At 35.1% G+C, this 14,332-nt stretch overlaps 1 protein-coding gene across 4 annotated transcripts; it reads left to right on the top strand.

Moving 5' to 3' along the window:
- The first annotated feature begins 299 nt into the window (after window positions 1-299).
- LOC117922019 (vacuolar cation/proton exchanger 2-like) lies at window positions 300-13,442 on the top strand. 4 transcript variants are annotated; one of them, XM_034839988.1, is made up of 14 exons: window positions 300-539; window positions 733-1,471; window positions 3,517-3,545; window positions 3,681-3,947; window positions 4,209-4,276; window positions 4,386-4,414; window positions 5,644-5,840; window positions 5,940-6,152; window positions 8,540-8,671; window positions 9,473-9,589; window positions 9,669-9,722; window positions 9,980-10,096; window positions 10,977-11,070; window positions 12,833-13,442. In XM_034839988.1, the coding sequence occupies exons 4-14, from the start codon at window positions 3,681-3,683 to the stop codon at window positions 12,841-12,843; spliced, it is 1,299 nt and encodes a 432-aa protein (XP_034695879.1). In that variant the 5' UTR covers window positions 300-539; window positions 733-1,471; window positions 3,517-3,545; the 3' UTR covers window positions 12,844-13,442. The 4 variants fall into 4 exon arrangements, with proteins under 4 accessions (XP_034695879.1, XP_034695878.1, XP_034695881.1 ...); XM_034839987.1 differs by lacking the exon at window positions 733-1,471; XM_034839989.1 differs by lacking the exons at window positions 300-539; window positions 733-1,471 and adding an exon at window positions 1,898-2,696.
- Window positions 13,443-14,332: the final 890 nt, after the last annotated feature.

The following is a 14,332-nucleotide window of genomic DNA, read 5'->3' as shown; positions in this document are numbered from 1 at the left end:
TTCATCTTTTAAATCAATCAATCCATAAAAAGATTCTCCTTTTTGGGTTTTAACAGTGCAATAAATAAAGTTATAATTTAATTATTACAAAAAATATCTTTTTTTATACCACGAATTTATATATATTTTTAAATGAAGCTATTATCAGAAAATTCTTCTAAAAAGACAAAATAAAATAATGAGAAAAATATATTTATTTTTTATTAAAAAAATTCAAAATAAAATAAAAAAACGACAGATTTATGAATCATTTTCCAAGTAAGTCTCAAGGAGCACTATGGTCCACGTTTGGTGTGGTTGCCTTGTCCAAATTAATAGATATCGCAACTTCGGAGAAGCTTCCTCCTCTGCCGGTTTTTCAAATCCCCATTTCTTCACATACCCAGAAGAAGAAGAAGGATCATCCTTAGCAACAACTATAACAAAGCCAAGGACACGCAGAGGGAGGTGGGGGCCACGGCTTTCTCTCTGATTTTTTGCGCCTCTTCTTGTGGATCCATACAAAAGAGCACACTTCAGATCAAATTATTTGGTCACAGGTAACCAAAAAAATACCCACTTTATTAGCTTTCTGTTTTCTTACTGTTTCTGCTTGATTTTGGTTTGATCTGTTTTGGGTTGTGGTGTTGATTAGGTTTTGGATTCATATGATTCCATTTGTTGTTGGATAACTGGGTTTTTTTCTTGTGTTTTCAAGAAGTGGGTCAACTCAGTTTGGAGTGTTGCATGTAGGTGTTGTATATTCGGTGTGGTTTTTCCATCTGGGTAACTGGTATTTACACTTGGAAGACGCGTTTTGTGCTGAAAAGGAGGTGGTTTTGCTTTGAAGAAGAGGTTTCTATTGATGCCCATGGGAAGCTAAGTCTATTGAAGAAGATGGATGCAGAATCTACCCAATGAATTGGTAGATCTTGTAGGCAAATGGGTTGTAGAAGAAGCCAATTAAATAAAGGTGGTGGTGGAATTCCCTTCGAGCAATGAGTACTGGAGAATTAACGACACCTGCCTGGTTCCAATAGAAATATAATTTCGCCAAAGTGGTGTCTAAGGGGATATTTTATCCCGTTTGACCTGGTTATTTATGGAGTAACCATCAAAGATCAACTTTATCCAGCCTTGTGGAGAAGGCAACTCCCTAAGACTAGTGGTAGTGAAGGCATGTCTAATCTTTTATAATGTGCTTCAATGGAATTCCTTTAGGCCTCTTGGTGATTGAAGAAGCCCATAAGGAAGCTGGCAAAAGCCGCAAAACAGTAGTCCCCAAATAATATCCCCTTGGTTGGAGTTATCCTCAGGATTCTGGGGTCTTCCTCCAACTGGATTTTCCAAGTCAAAACCAAGCAAGTAGAAGCCCACATCACTTTGCTTCAATCATCCTGGTATTACCATAGCTAATTTCCTACAAAGATGAGATATTCCAAGGAGGTACCCAAAGATCTAGGATCAAACGGAAGTTGAATTTTTGTTTAGGGTAAGTTATAGTTTTGGAACCAATTTGAGTTTGGTTGGATGTAGTTTGGCTCTTTAACAGGATGATTGGAATCTATACATGAGATTACATTATGGAGTACTTTGAGAATTTCAATTTTGAGGTCATGGTCATGCTACTTCGTCTTATTTGCATTGATCCCCTAAAATATAAAAATTATATTGTATAAGGAATTTAGACCCATTAGTTTGTTGATTAGCCTTTGTAAGAACATTGCTTAAGCAGTTTTTTACAGATTCTTATGAGACTATTTTCCACTTTTGAAGGGACTTATGTCTAGTAAACAGATGTCAGATGTGGTCTTAATAGCCATTGAAGTGGCTGAAGAGTGTGGTAGATTTAATAGGGAAGTTATTGTTCTCATGCTAATACTATGCCGTCATTTAAAATTCTTGAGGAATTTGAGTGATCAAGATCAATTTATGTACCTCCCTTCTCCAATAGTTACAGATGTCTACTTTTCTAATTCCCATTCTGTGAGATGTTGGTGCTCAGAAAGCTTCGTACAAACTTACACTTCCTTTCCAGGGATACTTAACTTCTTGTCTTTATTTGAAATAACTTGATTTGATAAGCCTAGGTGCCTCCCAAGATGGACCTTTGGATTGTTTAGTTGCTTGCATGAGGATAAATACCAAAACCATGCTCCAATTTAAAGGCCAACAGAAGCTTTCCTCCCTGATGTGTGTAACTGTCAAGCATCCCATGTACTGCCCTGTGCTTATCAAAAAAAAAAAAAAAAAAAAAGAAACAAACCCATGCCTTACCCTATTTATTCCTTATGGAAGAGATTATTCTCCACATTAGGTGTTATGTGGTTATGCTTTTGGTAAAGGTAACATGGGTCAATGGGTTGGAGAAGAATGATATAATCTTAAAGGTAGGTTTTTACAGCAAAGGAGTTACAAGATAGTATGTCTTTCCTTGCATCACTTGGGTAAACAGAGTTTTTGCAGCTATTCCCCTGTGTTTTATCATGTCTCACTCAGTTTATTTTTGTAGTTTGTGAACTTCTAGTTTGGTTATCCAGTGCATGTGGAGATCTCCTCAATTTGAAAACATTGATGACCATTCCTTTAGAAATCTGTGTCAATTTGGCATTTAGATAAATTTTCAGGGATCAACCAAATGTCATGAGTTTTGTCTTATCCTCTTTCAGCAGAGCTGCGCAATATAATCAAGGCAAAGATCCTTGCTTCCACAAAAGGCTAGCATCTTTCTTTTGTTATTTCATTTCCTAGTGAGGAAGATCCTTAATTGTTATTGATTGCATTTAATAGGGAAGCTTGGGTCTGCAGCACAATGTTCACCTATTTGAGGAGATCTCAGATCTTGCATAGTTTAACTTGGATGTCAGTGAATGAGTTAGGCAGATGGCTTGTCTGAGAAAGAGGCTATTTCTTTGAGATTTTTGTTAGGGGACTATTATCCTCCATGATGATAGTTTTCTTTATAAAGAAATTCCTCATTGTTTTTCTTGCATGGACTCTTACATTTTTACAGATGATAAAATTTAGTTTCTTGTCAGAAAAGTGTAAAAAATAGATGGGTGTTACTATAAATTACAGGTGCTGATGTAGACTAATTTCTAGATATTACAAATGAATATGGGTCTGATTAACTAATGACTTCCTGCTATAAGGGCCTTGGTTTTTAACTTTGATTTGCTTCACTCTCACGAACTGGGATCTCTTCCTGCAATCTGGAAGTAAGAAAGTAGAAAAAGGGAAGTTTCTTTTCTTTTTGTTATTGTTTTTGTTTTCTGATATCAATTTTTTTTTTAACCTTATTTTTCATTTTATTTTTTTGAAAGACTTGCAAACTAAAATGGTTTCTTGATTTTCCCTTTTTGCTTTCCATCTTCTAAAGGAAGAATACATGTTTTAGAAGTCCCTCAAAAGAGTCTGAACAATGGATAATAGGAATCAGTGGACATTTATTGATCATTTTTATACATTCAACTTTTCCTGTTATATTCTAATCTTCATGAAGAGTATCAGTTGATGGAATAAAATTGGTGTTTGCAGGTCCATCTTGTTGAATAGGCAATCTTTAGGTGAGGTTCTTACATTAAGTACCGGATCTAGGATTATTCTAATTGCATTAGAAAGTAGTCAATAAGTTTTCATTCTTGCTTGCATTGATTTATACTAGTATCTTGGTTGTTCAATGAGATTATTTATGCTTGCAGATGGGTTCCATTGAGGAGAAGATAGACCTTGAATCAGATGAGGAGATCCCTTTTAGCACATCACAAGGCACAAGAAAAGTTCATTCTTTTGACTTCGAGACATCTCATATTGGGTCTCATGCAGCTCTCTCCACCTCATGGATCTTTAAAAAAATGAGGACTGCTCCTCTAAGAAGTGTTTACATTGTCTTAATTAAAGCGAAGATAAATATGTTGCTACCTTTTGGTCCCTTAGCAATTTTGCTACATTATCTTACTAGAAAGCATGTAAGAATTGCAGCCCCTTTGATTGACATTTTCGCTTCACTTCAATTAAGCAGGGAAAAGTATATGAAAGCACTTGATTAGCAATCTTTGCATTCATTTCATTTTTTGTTGGAACCTGGAATAATGACTTCATGCATAATGTATAGTTTCATGGCAAGTGGCATCTTGTTCAACCATTATTTCTCCCAGCTCATTTTATTTCAAGCCTCAGCAAATGTTTAATACCTTATTCGTTGCTGTAATTCTATTTTTGTGTTTTAGGGATGGGTCTTCTTCTTCAGCTTATTAGGTATTACCCCTTTAGCCGAGCGTTTGGGTTTTGCCACTGAGTGAGTGACTGCCTATTGAATTAGAATCTAGCATTCCATTCCTGTGGTTAATAAACTCTTTTCTCTCATTACATACTAAGACACCAGTTCACCTGTCACTTTTATGCAGGCAGCTTGCATTCTACACAGGCGCTACAGGTAGTTACTATTTCTACCTTCCTAGTTATTGTTAAGCGACGATGAAAACTTGAGCATCTTATAGAGGCTAGATACAGAATTTTTGGGACCTGGAACTTTTGTAAATGTTCATGGCATGCGCCGTTACATGTGACTCTTTACTAATAAGGGAAGATTCAAATATTACTAATTGATAGATTATTTTAGATATTGAATCTTCTCACTTTCATTATTAAAGTGGCTTCCGATGAGTTCATGGTTTTCAGCTCCAAAGACAGACTTTTTATACATTTCTTGTAAGGTTGAGCTTGTTGTACTTGTTCATACCTTAATTTGCCTTGAAATTTTTTAACAAGCGAACAAGAAGCTCAAAGTAATGCCTTTATTCAGCCTAAATGTGCTGATGACTAAATGCGAGCTCAATTTATGGAATGGATGAAAATGCTACTGTAAGCACCTTTTTAGCACCAGACATGGGAGCTGATGTGGCATAGCCATACAATTCAAGCGGAAATTTTTTCTCTCTCTCTTCATCTGTATCAGCAAGGAAATTTCTTTCTCTCTCTCTTTATTTGTCTCTTTTGTCTTGCCATCTCTTCAACAAACACATATCAAATCACCATTCCTCTACCGCCAAAGATGGGGATGAATATATGAATAGGGACAGGATGACAAGAGAGAAGAAAGAAAAAGAGAGGGAAGGACAGTGATGGAAAAGTAAAAAGAAGCAAGTATATTACCTACTGATGTGAGGGAGACTGAAAGAGAGAGATGTTGTTCACTTATATTATTGTGGTAGTGCTACATCAACTGTCATGTTAGGTGGTAAAAGCATGGTTGAAGTGGGCCTTAGTGACGTACTAACATTTGCCTTGATTTATGGAGTTGAAGAACAATTGAGACCTAATTCGCCTCTATTTTTCATATGAAGATGAGCTTATTGGTGATAGTGTGCCATTGATAAGACAATTTTTTCAAGGCTGTTCATTTAAAAAATTATTTAATTTTAAATGAGATGTTCATTCTCAAATCTATGGTTTTTCATAAATTATGTCCTATATATACTTGTCACTGCATCTTAGGTATATTTCAATTTCACAATGGCTATCAAGAGATAGTCCTTATCTTCCTTTGGTGATAATCAGTTTGTCTATCCAAATTTTTTGTATTGTTTCCTTATCTATCCTTTCCTGGATCTGTCTTCTAATATGAGGTGTTTATTTTTTATTTTTTTTCCCTTGGATCTGCAGTTGGGGGTCTTCTAAATGCTACCTTTGGCAATGCGACAGAAATGATAATTTCAATGTATGCATTGAAGCATGGGATGATAAGAGTTGTTCAGCAATCATTATTGGGCTCCATCTTGTCCAATATGCTTTTGGTTCTTGGATGCGCATTCTTCACTGGCGGGATAAAAAATCACACAAAAGTTCAGGAGTTCAATAAGGTAGATCATCATAAATTTTGTTGGTAAAGTGAACTCTGTCACATTTATATCATCCTGATGTGGTAAGGTTAACATCGAAATGGGATTCCCTTTGGACAGGCAGCTGCCTTGGTGAACTCAGGATTATTGCTTATGGCTGTTATGGGTTTAATGTTTCCAGCGGTGCTTCACTTCACACACACAGAGGTGCACTTTGGGAAATCAGAATTAGCTCTTTCAAGATTTAGCAGCTGTATAATGCTTGTGGCATACGCCAGCTACCTTTTCTTTCAGCTTAAAAGTCAACCGAATCTTTATAGTCCCATTGACGAGGTGAGTTCTCTTTGTTCAATCATATCAGAGGATCCATCATGTGCTTTCTGCTTTCACATGAACATTATAGATCAATTTATGACATCTCTTCTATTAGCTATTTGGGGTTTTATGTTGTTTATTCCCTGACATTTTTCTTCCGGTATCTATGTATTAATGCTCATATTTTCCTACATGGATATGTTCACAAAACCTGTGTATGTTTTTTTTTTTTTTTTCCCCAAAATTTTTTTTCCGAAGTAGGAGGAGAACTAATCCTGGAGGTGCTTTAAAGGTATGGATACTTATAGAACTTGGCCTAATCTAATAATTCTTGAGACAAAACATGTTATCAGAGAGACTTATAGAACTTGGCCAACTCATTTGGAGTTTTGTGAAAGATTCTCCCAATTGATGGGAAGTAAAGGCTGTTGGTCCCATATATAATACATGTGATGCTCTAGAGAACATAAACTTTTTTAGCAAACTGCCTTTGCACCAGAGGATCCATATAATACAAGCCAAAGAACATATCAAATGGCAAATTGGGAAACGTGATAGAAAATAAGAACTGAATTTGAAGGATACACTTTCTCAAGGAGCAAAATGTTGATGCTGATGGAGAGGCTGCAAAACTATGGAATTGAGATATCAAATAAAGAGAGAAAAAAAAAAAGTGAGGATAGTAGAATACTGTAGGAAATTTTGATGAAACTTGGGAAATATTGCTAATCTCTATTTAGCCTATAATGTTTGGTGGTTGTAAAAGGGATGGGAGGGAGGGATAGACTTGATAAGCCCTAAGTCTTTCATAGGATTCATAAATCATGCCAAACAATAGGAACAATAGGTGAAGAGATGGCATTGGGGAGGAGAATATTTATGATAACACATGCTTTGAGATGATTGAAAATGAAGGTATTGAAAGTGAAGTCATTTGGATTACAGAATATTTTGAGGAAACATGAGTTTCATATGGTTCAAGGACAGAGGGGCAGAGTAAATTGCTGATAGTCTAATGATAATCATCAAGGCAACATAAGGCCGATTTGGAAGAACTAAATTGCTCTGACAGGGTTATTGATTTCCTGTTAATGAAAAATTGCAAGGAATATTTGTTCAATTCATGATGATGTAGAGGAAAGTTACAAATTCATCATTCTCAGGCGGAAGTTAGAGCTTGGCTGAGTATGATTTTCTATAGATTGAGTTTGTTATACACAGAATCCAACCGTAAGTGCAAGGAGAAAATGAATGAAATAGCATATCAAAATCTAGTTGCTGGTTTGATCCCTTGTCAGCCCATTTTACAGATTGAAGAAACCCTCAGTGATAGGCTTGAGTGCAGAGGGAAGGCCTGAATCAAAAAACAAATACAATAACTTTAGTTAATTCTAATGAGAAAACACTAGAGATCTGTAAGAAGGGTTCGATCTGAGTGGGGAAAACTCACAGAGTCACCTTGGTGCTGAAGGCTCCCAGCATCTATACATTTGACCCTAGTTTCAAAGTGTTTCCAATCTTAGTCTATCTTTCCAATAGTGAAAGATGAAGAATGCTGCAGAGTGGTAATAAATAAGATCTAGGTGGATGCTTAACAAGATGTGCTAAATATTAGAATTGAGAACACTAAAATTTGAAATGGTATTCAGAAATAAATTTCCACCTGCCAAATGTTGTACCATGTTCTAAGAGAAGGTGACGGTGGATGGTGAAAAATGAAGCTTTCAATGTTAACAAAACAGTTTTATGGGTGTATAATGTGGTCCTGTGCTGCAAGGCAACCAAAATATGAACCTTTGTTGTTGCAGCTTCCTTTTTGATGGTGAAAATTGAAAATGTCCATCTTGTACTTGAATTTCAGCCCTCTTTATGGTTCATGCCAGTGAGATGTTTTATTATATCAACATATTTGATATGAATCTTTAGAATGTGGTCACTCTTCATCTACCTATCTTTCCTATATGTGGGAAGATAGGATTAACAGTGGTTTTACAAATATTGAATTCAATTATTTGAGACATTTTTTCTAATAAATGTTCATATATTGCTGTCTATTTTGGTTTATATTTATTTCATAATCCCTACTTTTATTTTTTGTAATATAAATGTATTTAGCAGTGTGCAAAATGATATAACACATGGTACAAAATATCTAGAAAATGATATGTTCTCTCTCTGTGTGGAGATAGGATTAACAGCAGTTTTATGAATACTGAAATCAATAATTTTCCTAGGAAATGTTCATTTACTTGTCTAATTTGGTTTATATTTATTGCGTAATCTTTTTATTTTTTAATATACATACATACATATATATATATTACAAATTATATAAGATTTGGAAACTCTTTGCAACCATAGGATGCATCTGATATTACTAATCTTCCGCCCTTGAAAATGTTCAGGACACAGAAAAAATTGAAGAAGATTCTGATGAAGACGTTCCAGAACTAACTCAATGGGAAGCAATTAGCTGGCTTGCTATTCTCACTCTATGGGTGTCTGTACTCTCTGGATACCTTGTTGATGCTATAGAGGTAAAATCTATTTTGAGATCTTGTTCATTGTGGTTTACTATCATGTGTCTCTTTACATGAGCCTTTGGACCATTTTCATTCGCATTGGTTGGAGCAAAAATGAACGGATATGGGAGAGGTAACCAAATGACTGATATTAATCATTATGTAAAAAAAAAAAAGTATGCCTATCCTCCGACTCCAAAATAAAAAAGTTCAAACTTTCTTCCTTTGTATATATAAGATTCATGAAGGATTTGGTTCAAATCCTTGCTTTTTGAGACCTTTCCAATATATCTCATCTGCTTCAACCTCCAAAGTAAAGGCAAGATAAGATATCCAATTGAAGATCTTAAATAGCTTTGGTAAGTTTCATGCAATTTTCTTAAAGGAAAATCAATTAGAACTTATATATTGTGACAGTTTTGGCTGGCTTGCCCTTCTGACTGAAGTATGGGTAGCTTGAACCCTGCCCTAACTTCACAGTGGGCCTGAAGCATGGGCCCTGATTAACCCATCATAAATTAGCCTTGGCTTAGCCTGCCAGCATTCCAAGCTTAAAAGATTTGCTTGAGAGCATGTCATCGCAAAGTTCAGAGTGCTGCTAGTTGATTTTCAATTGCTACCTTAGCTCTCAATTGAATGCTTCCATGAAATTTTTGGGCAACCTTTGCTCTTTGCGTATGTTTTTGAGTCTAGTGGTATTCTTTTGGATATATTTGTTTATTATGCTTTCCTTCGACATTAATTTATGTTCTGGAGGTAGAAAGGCTATTGGTTGTGAACAGTTGACAAATCAATTTTTTTCTGGTTTCTTTTCAGGGAGCATCTGAGTCATTAAACATGCCAGTGGCTTTTATTAGTGTCATTCTGCTTCCAATTGTAGGAAATGCTGCTGAGCATGCCAGTGCAATTATGTTTGCCATAAAGAACAAGCTTGTGAGTGCTTAGAAGAATGCAAATGGTTGGTTTTTTTTGCTTATGTTAATTCTGTTGATTGACCTACTTTCTTCTATAGGACATCACAATCGGAGTTGCAATTGGTTCATCTACACAAATAGCAATGTTTGTGGTAAGTCTTCAAAATCATCCCCAGAATGTTGTCATCAACTTTTTAAATCTGAAAGGGCATTTAGAACTCTTTTCCATTTTTTTTTTCTATTTGGTTTTTGTAATAATGTTTTCTTCACATGATGGTGTTCATTTTTTAATTTTATGTTGCCAAGTAGGGGTCCTTGAGATCAGTTCTATGATAAATATATAGCATGGTGTTTTTCTTATTAGTGAATATTGAGAGGCTTAAGAATCTTGTGCTGTTGATGATTGCAGATTCCCTTCTGTGTGGTTGTTGGTTGGATTATGGGACAACCAATGGACTTGAATTTTCAACTCTTTGAGACTGCCACTCTCTTTATTGCGGTGCTAGTAGTGGCATTTATGTTGCAGGTTTGTTATCAAGTTCCTCATTTCACTTTTAGTTTTGGTTTTGGTCAATCACCGATATGGACACATATCTTGTTAATTTTGTCTAGGTCTTGTGCATCATATGCATTATGGCAGTGCATTTTTCTTATTTCTTTTGTTTATCTTTTGCTATCAAAAGGAAATCATATCACATTTAGGACTAGTTCACGAATGTGTTTCCCATCTCATTTACAGCATCATCACTAGCAACATTCTGGTGTACCATTTTGTCATTTGAGGTAGTCTTAATAGGTTTATCAGTAAACTAGTGTATTCAATTAATCATTCAGAAATTGATGCCTAATTAGCCTAATCGTGAGATCCTCTCCAAGCCTAGTAGGAGCACAACAATCCATATTGAAAGGGTCCTCCTGGGAAAGTTTTCAGACCATCAATTCATCTAGAGGTTTCTAGGTTATCCAATATGATTGGATAAATCTTTATTCTGGTAATGATCCATTTCAAGGTTTTACACATTTGTAACCTGAAAAAGTAAGAAGCAAAATAGAGTTGCTAGGTCCTAATTCAATGTAAAGGAAAGATCCCTATCTCATAATGCCTGTGAGATTTTTGGAATGCAAATAGGCTGCTGGGATATTGCTAGCAACTCTGAATTTCGTTATGAGATAAGAGCATGTTGAAGTTGATTGGTGCTTTATCAAGGACTAGTTGATGAGTACATTTTGCTAACAATCATCCTTCTGGATCTAATTTAATTATGTTAGTTTTCTTTTTGTTGGACCTTCCCGTCAACAGATTGAGATGTACATAGAGCTTTATCTTCCTAATCGATTTATTTTCCATGTATAAATTATTTCTTTTTTACCTGCTGAATTCATTAATTTTGGCTTTGTATTTGCAGGAAGGGACATCAAACTATTTTAAAGGTTTGATGCTTATTCTATGCTATCTCATAGTTGCAGCCAGCTTTTTTGTACATGTTGACCCTACAAAGGGTAAGTTTTACTGAACTTTATTTCAATTAAAAAACAGACCTTTACATCGTTAATGATATTGTCTAAATTTCATTTCTACAATTGCTCCTGTGTTGAAAGGTTTTATCATTTATACTTTTTTCACTTTCCATCTCTTGTGGTCCTGTGTGCAAGTATTTCAAGCACTAGATCTAACTGTTTGCACACAGCCCAAACATTTCATGTATTTGTATTTTCTTAGATCCCACTTACTAAAATACCCCAAGCTGAATTTCAGTTTGGTAGAATTTGATAGGTATTGATCGTGATTCTTCTATATTGAGTGCAAAATGGGTTAAAGAGAGAAGCTGCTCTCTACCTTCATCCTCCTAATTTCTTATATATAATCTATTCTCTTGCACAATACTTCCCCTACTACAGGTGATTGGTAAGAGCCTAGCTTGTTCTAACTATAGAATCACAAAAATGCTCATTGAGCACATCCCCTCTAGTTGGGAGAAGATGTCCATGCACAATTTGCATCGTAAAATTGAGATCTGGATATCTTTTGTGACAGCACTTCTGAATTTAGCCAATTTGTGTTGTGGGAATACAAGGCTCTCTTTGTAGCTTTTGATGAAATGTCCATGTCTATGCCCAGCTCGAATGCTACAAAGGTTACTGCTTCCATGTTGTAAAATGATGGTACTGTATCATCTCGCGATCCTTGTGTATGAAAGGTTAACTCCAGAAGTAGTGAGTTCAGCAGCACAGCTCATCTATGCCTTAGACCTTAGACCTATACTCTGTCTTTCTAGACTTCGTAACAAATGCTTGCCTCTTACTCCTTGAAGGAGGTCAAGTTTACATCAAAAGACAGCTGGAAAACTAACTTAGAATGAGACTATGTAATCATTCTGGCCCCGTGTAGATTAAAGAAAGTCTCTACTCTTAATTCCATATGTAGATTGCAAACCCACCCTACTTAGGGGATTTTAGATATCTCCAGATTCTGTGAGCTACCTCAAGATTTTAGTAGTTCTAGGACAAATTTGCAGTTGAAACTCAGTGCATAAGCTATACCAACATGACTGATAAATAAATATAAGAATCAGTGGTTCTAGGTTAGTATGAAATTGCAGTTGAAACTCGGTGCATAAGCTATATCAACATGCCTGATAAATTAATAGATATGTCATAAGTATAAGAGCTGACGAAGATTATGAAGAGCCTAATCTAATTCTTGATTATTGATAAGTAAACCACCCCCATCCCCTTCTTTTTTACGTGGAACTGAACCCGGTACCCCCCATCCCACAGGACCCACACAAAACCTAGTCAATGTCACATGCATCAAGGTCTCTAACCATTTTGATTATCCAAGAGATGCTTCTAATTGGTAGGAGCATTGGTTGGACTAAGTACTACGAGCAACTTTGAATTTAATATGCCTCGTATATTCTCATAATCAATCTGTTTTCTTCAACTGGTCCTTTCAGATATTTGTCCAAATCCCTATGATGAAAATTACAGTTGGTTAGAAAGTGAAACATCTGTCATTAATGTTGGTTAAATACAATTGTCATGTTTAACACAACCATATCTGGCTTTGCAACTGTTAGTTACATACATTGAAATGGCCATGAACAAGTTCATGGTAATCGATATTTTTGCATCTCCTAGCATAATCAATGCAAATTCATTTCTCCCAGCCATGTTTGCTAAAATCCCAGAATGATCCTAGAACCACTTCAACTATACCCCACCATCATGGCATATCCTGACTAGTTTTGGTTTTTAACAGATAATGATTAAACACCTGAGGATCTATCTAGCATTGCGAGCTCCAAAAAGTCCACAGCTTTCATACGCAGGAAAGGCCGACATGGCAGGCAGGTGTGTACACGAACCGGTTCCTTTATTTTTCATCCAAGCAAGCTCACACCCTAGTCATGTTCCATTTCCCAGGTTGTGTCATCATTCATATGCTTTATATTCTCCGCCTAACAACAAGGTTAACTCTTTTTTGTACTCCTAAACCGTTTTCACAACCATGATGAACTGGGCATGTAATTTTTTCTTCTATTCTCATTCTTTATCTACAATTCCCTACAAAACAGCTCTCCACCCTGTACCTGTTCATAAACCTTGATACTCTGGTTCATTTTTTTCTTTTTCTTTTTTACGTAAACCTTGTGCCTGCATGCCTGCATGCATGCAGGCATGCAGCATGATGGTTTCAGATTGAAAAATGAGAAGGGGCATTTGGGCAAAATATGGATGCCCCATATGTATTCAGTTCTTCGGATCAATTGTCAAATAATGATACTCATCCATGTTATAGTAGAGGGAAATATGGAGAACTCTGAGGAAATTTGTAAGATTTTATGAGTATGGTGTCATATTTGATCATATTTTCTATAACTTCCTCTCTTCTGAATATCTTCTAACAGAATAGGATTTCCAGCACATCAGTATCTGTATGAGTAGTTTAGCATATGTTCCCAGCAAGATTTGGAGCCCGTTTGGTGGTGTTTTTAAAAAACACTTTTATCCTTGACAAATTTTAAAAATTTTTAAAAATCACAGGTAGCGTTGAAAAATAATTTAGTGTTTTTTTGAAGAAATATTTGATAAGTGATTCTCTTGGTGAAAATATTTCACTGAAAACACTGAGTACAAATCCTGTCAAACGCTCTTAAGCTATGATTGAAATCTGAGGGCTGGTAACTATTTTTGAAAATGGTTTTTATAGAATTTCTCTTGAAATTAAGTTGTTTTTTAGAATAAATCTGAGGTTTTTTAAATTTTAAATTTTAAATTTTATGGTTTTTGGCTTTTAGAGTTTTTCGAGCAACAATTAGAACCAATAGAGTATTTTAAAGCGTTCTCATATTTTACGTTTTTAAATAAAATTTTGGAGAACTATTTTTGAAAATGATGCCAAACACGCCCGAAGCCTCCATTTGGGTGTCTCTAAGTTTGGATTTATTATGTAAATTATGAAAGAAAATTGAATATAATGGAATTATTAGGAATGTATGGAAGATTTTTTAATTTCTAAAAATAGAAAATTGTATTTACAAATTTTATAGTGTTACTTCGCTTTTGTTCTTTGGAGATGGTTTGGTGAAAAATTGAATCGTTTTCAAAGGACAATTAATTAGAGTTTTAGGGTTTGTTTCATAACTGTTTTTGAAATTAGTTTTAAAAAATAATTTTTGAGAATAGTTTTTAAAAATTGTCTTTTAATGTTTTGTAAAATAAAAGTTTATTTGAAAATTTAAATTTTTTTTATTTTATT

Source organism: Vitis riparia, chromosome 9 (assembly GCF_004353265.1).
Source record: "Vitis riparia cultivar Riparia Gloire de Montpellier isolate 1030 chromosome 9, EGFV_Vit.rip_1.0, whole genome shotgun sequence".
Lineage (NCBI taxonomy): Eukaryota > Viridiplantae > Streptophyta > Magnoliopsida > Vitales > Vitaceae > Vitis > Vitis riparia.
This window is presented reverse-complemented; position numbering and strand designations above follow the sequence as displayed.

Coding starts and splice junctions, on each gene's coding strand:
- LOC117922019 (XM_034839990.1), top strand. CDS start 3,681: ATGGGTTCCATTGAGGAGAAGATAGACCTTGAATCAGATGAGGAGATC. Junction 6,153..8,539: donor TTTATAGTCCCATTGACGAG/GTGAGTTCTCTT, acceptor GAAAATGTTCAG/GACACAGAAAAAATTGAAGA. Junction 9,590..9,668: donor TTGCCATAAAGAACAAGCTT/GTGAGTGCTTAG, acceptor TTTCTTCTATAG/GACATCACAATCGGAGTTGC.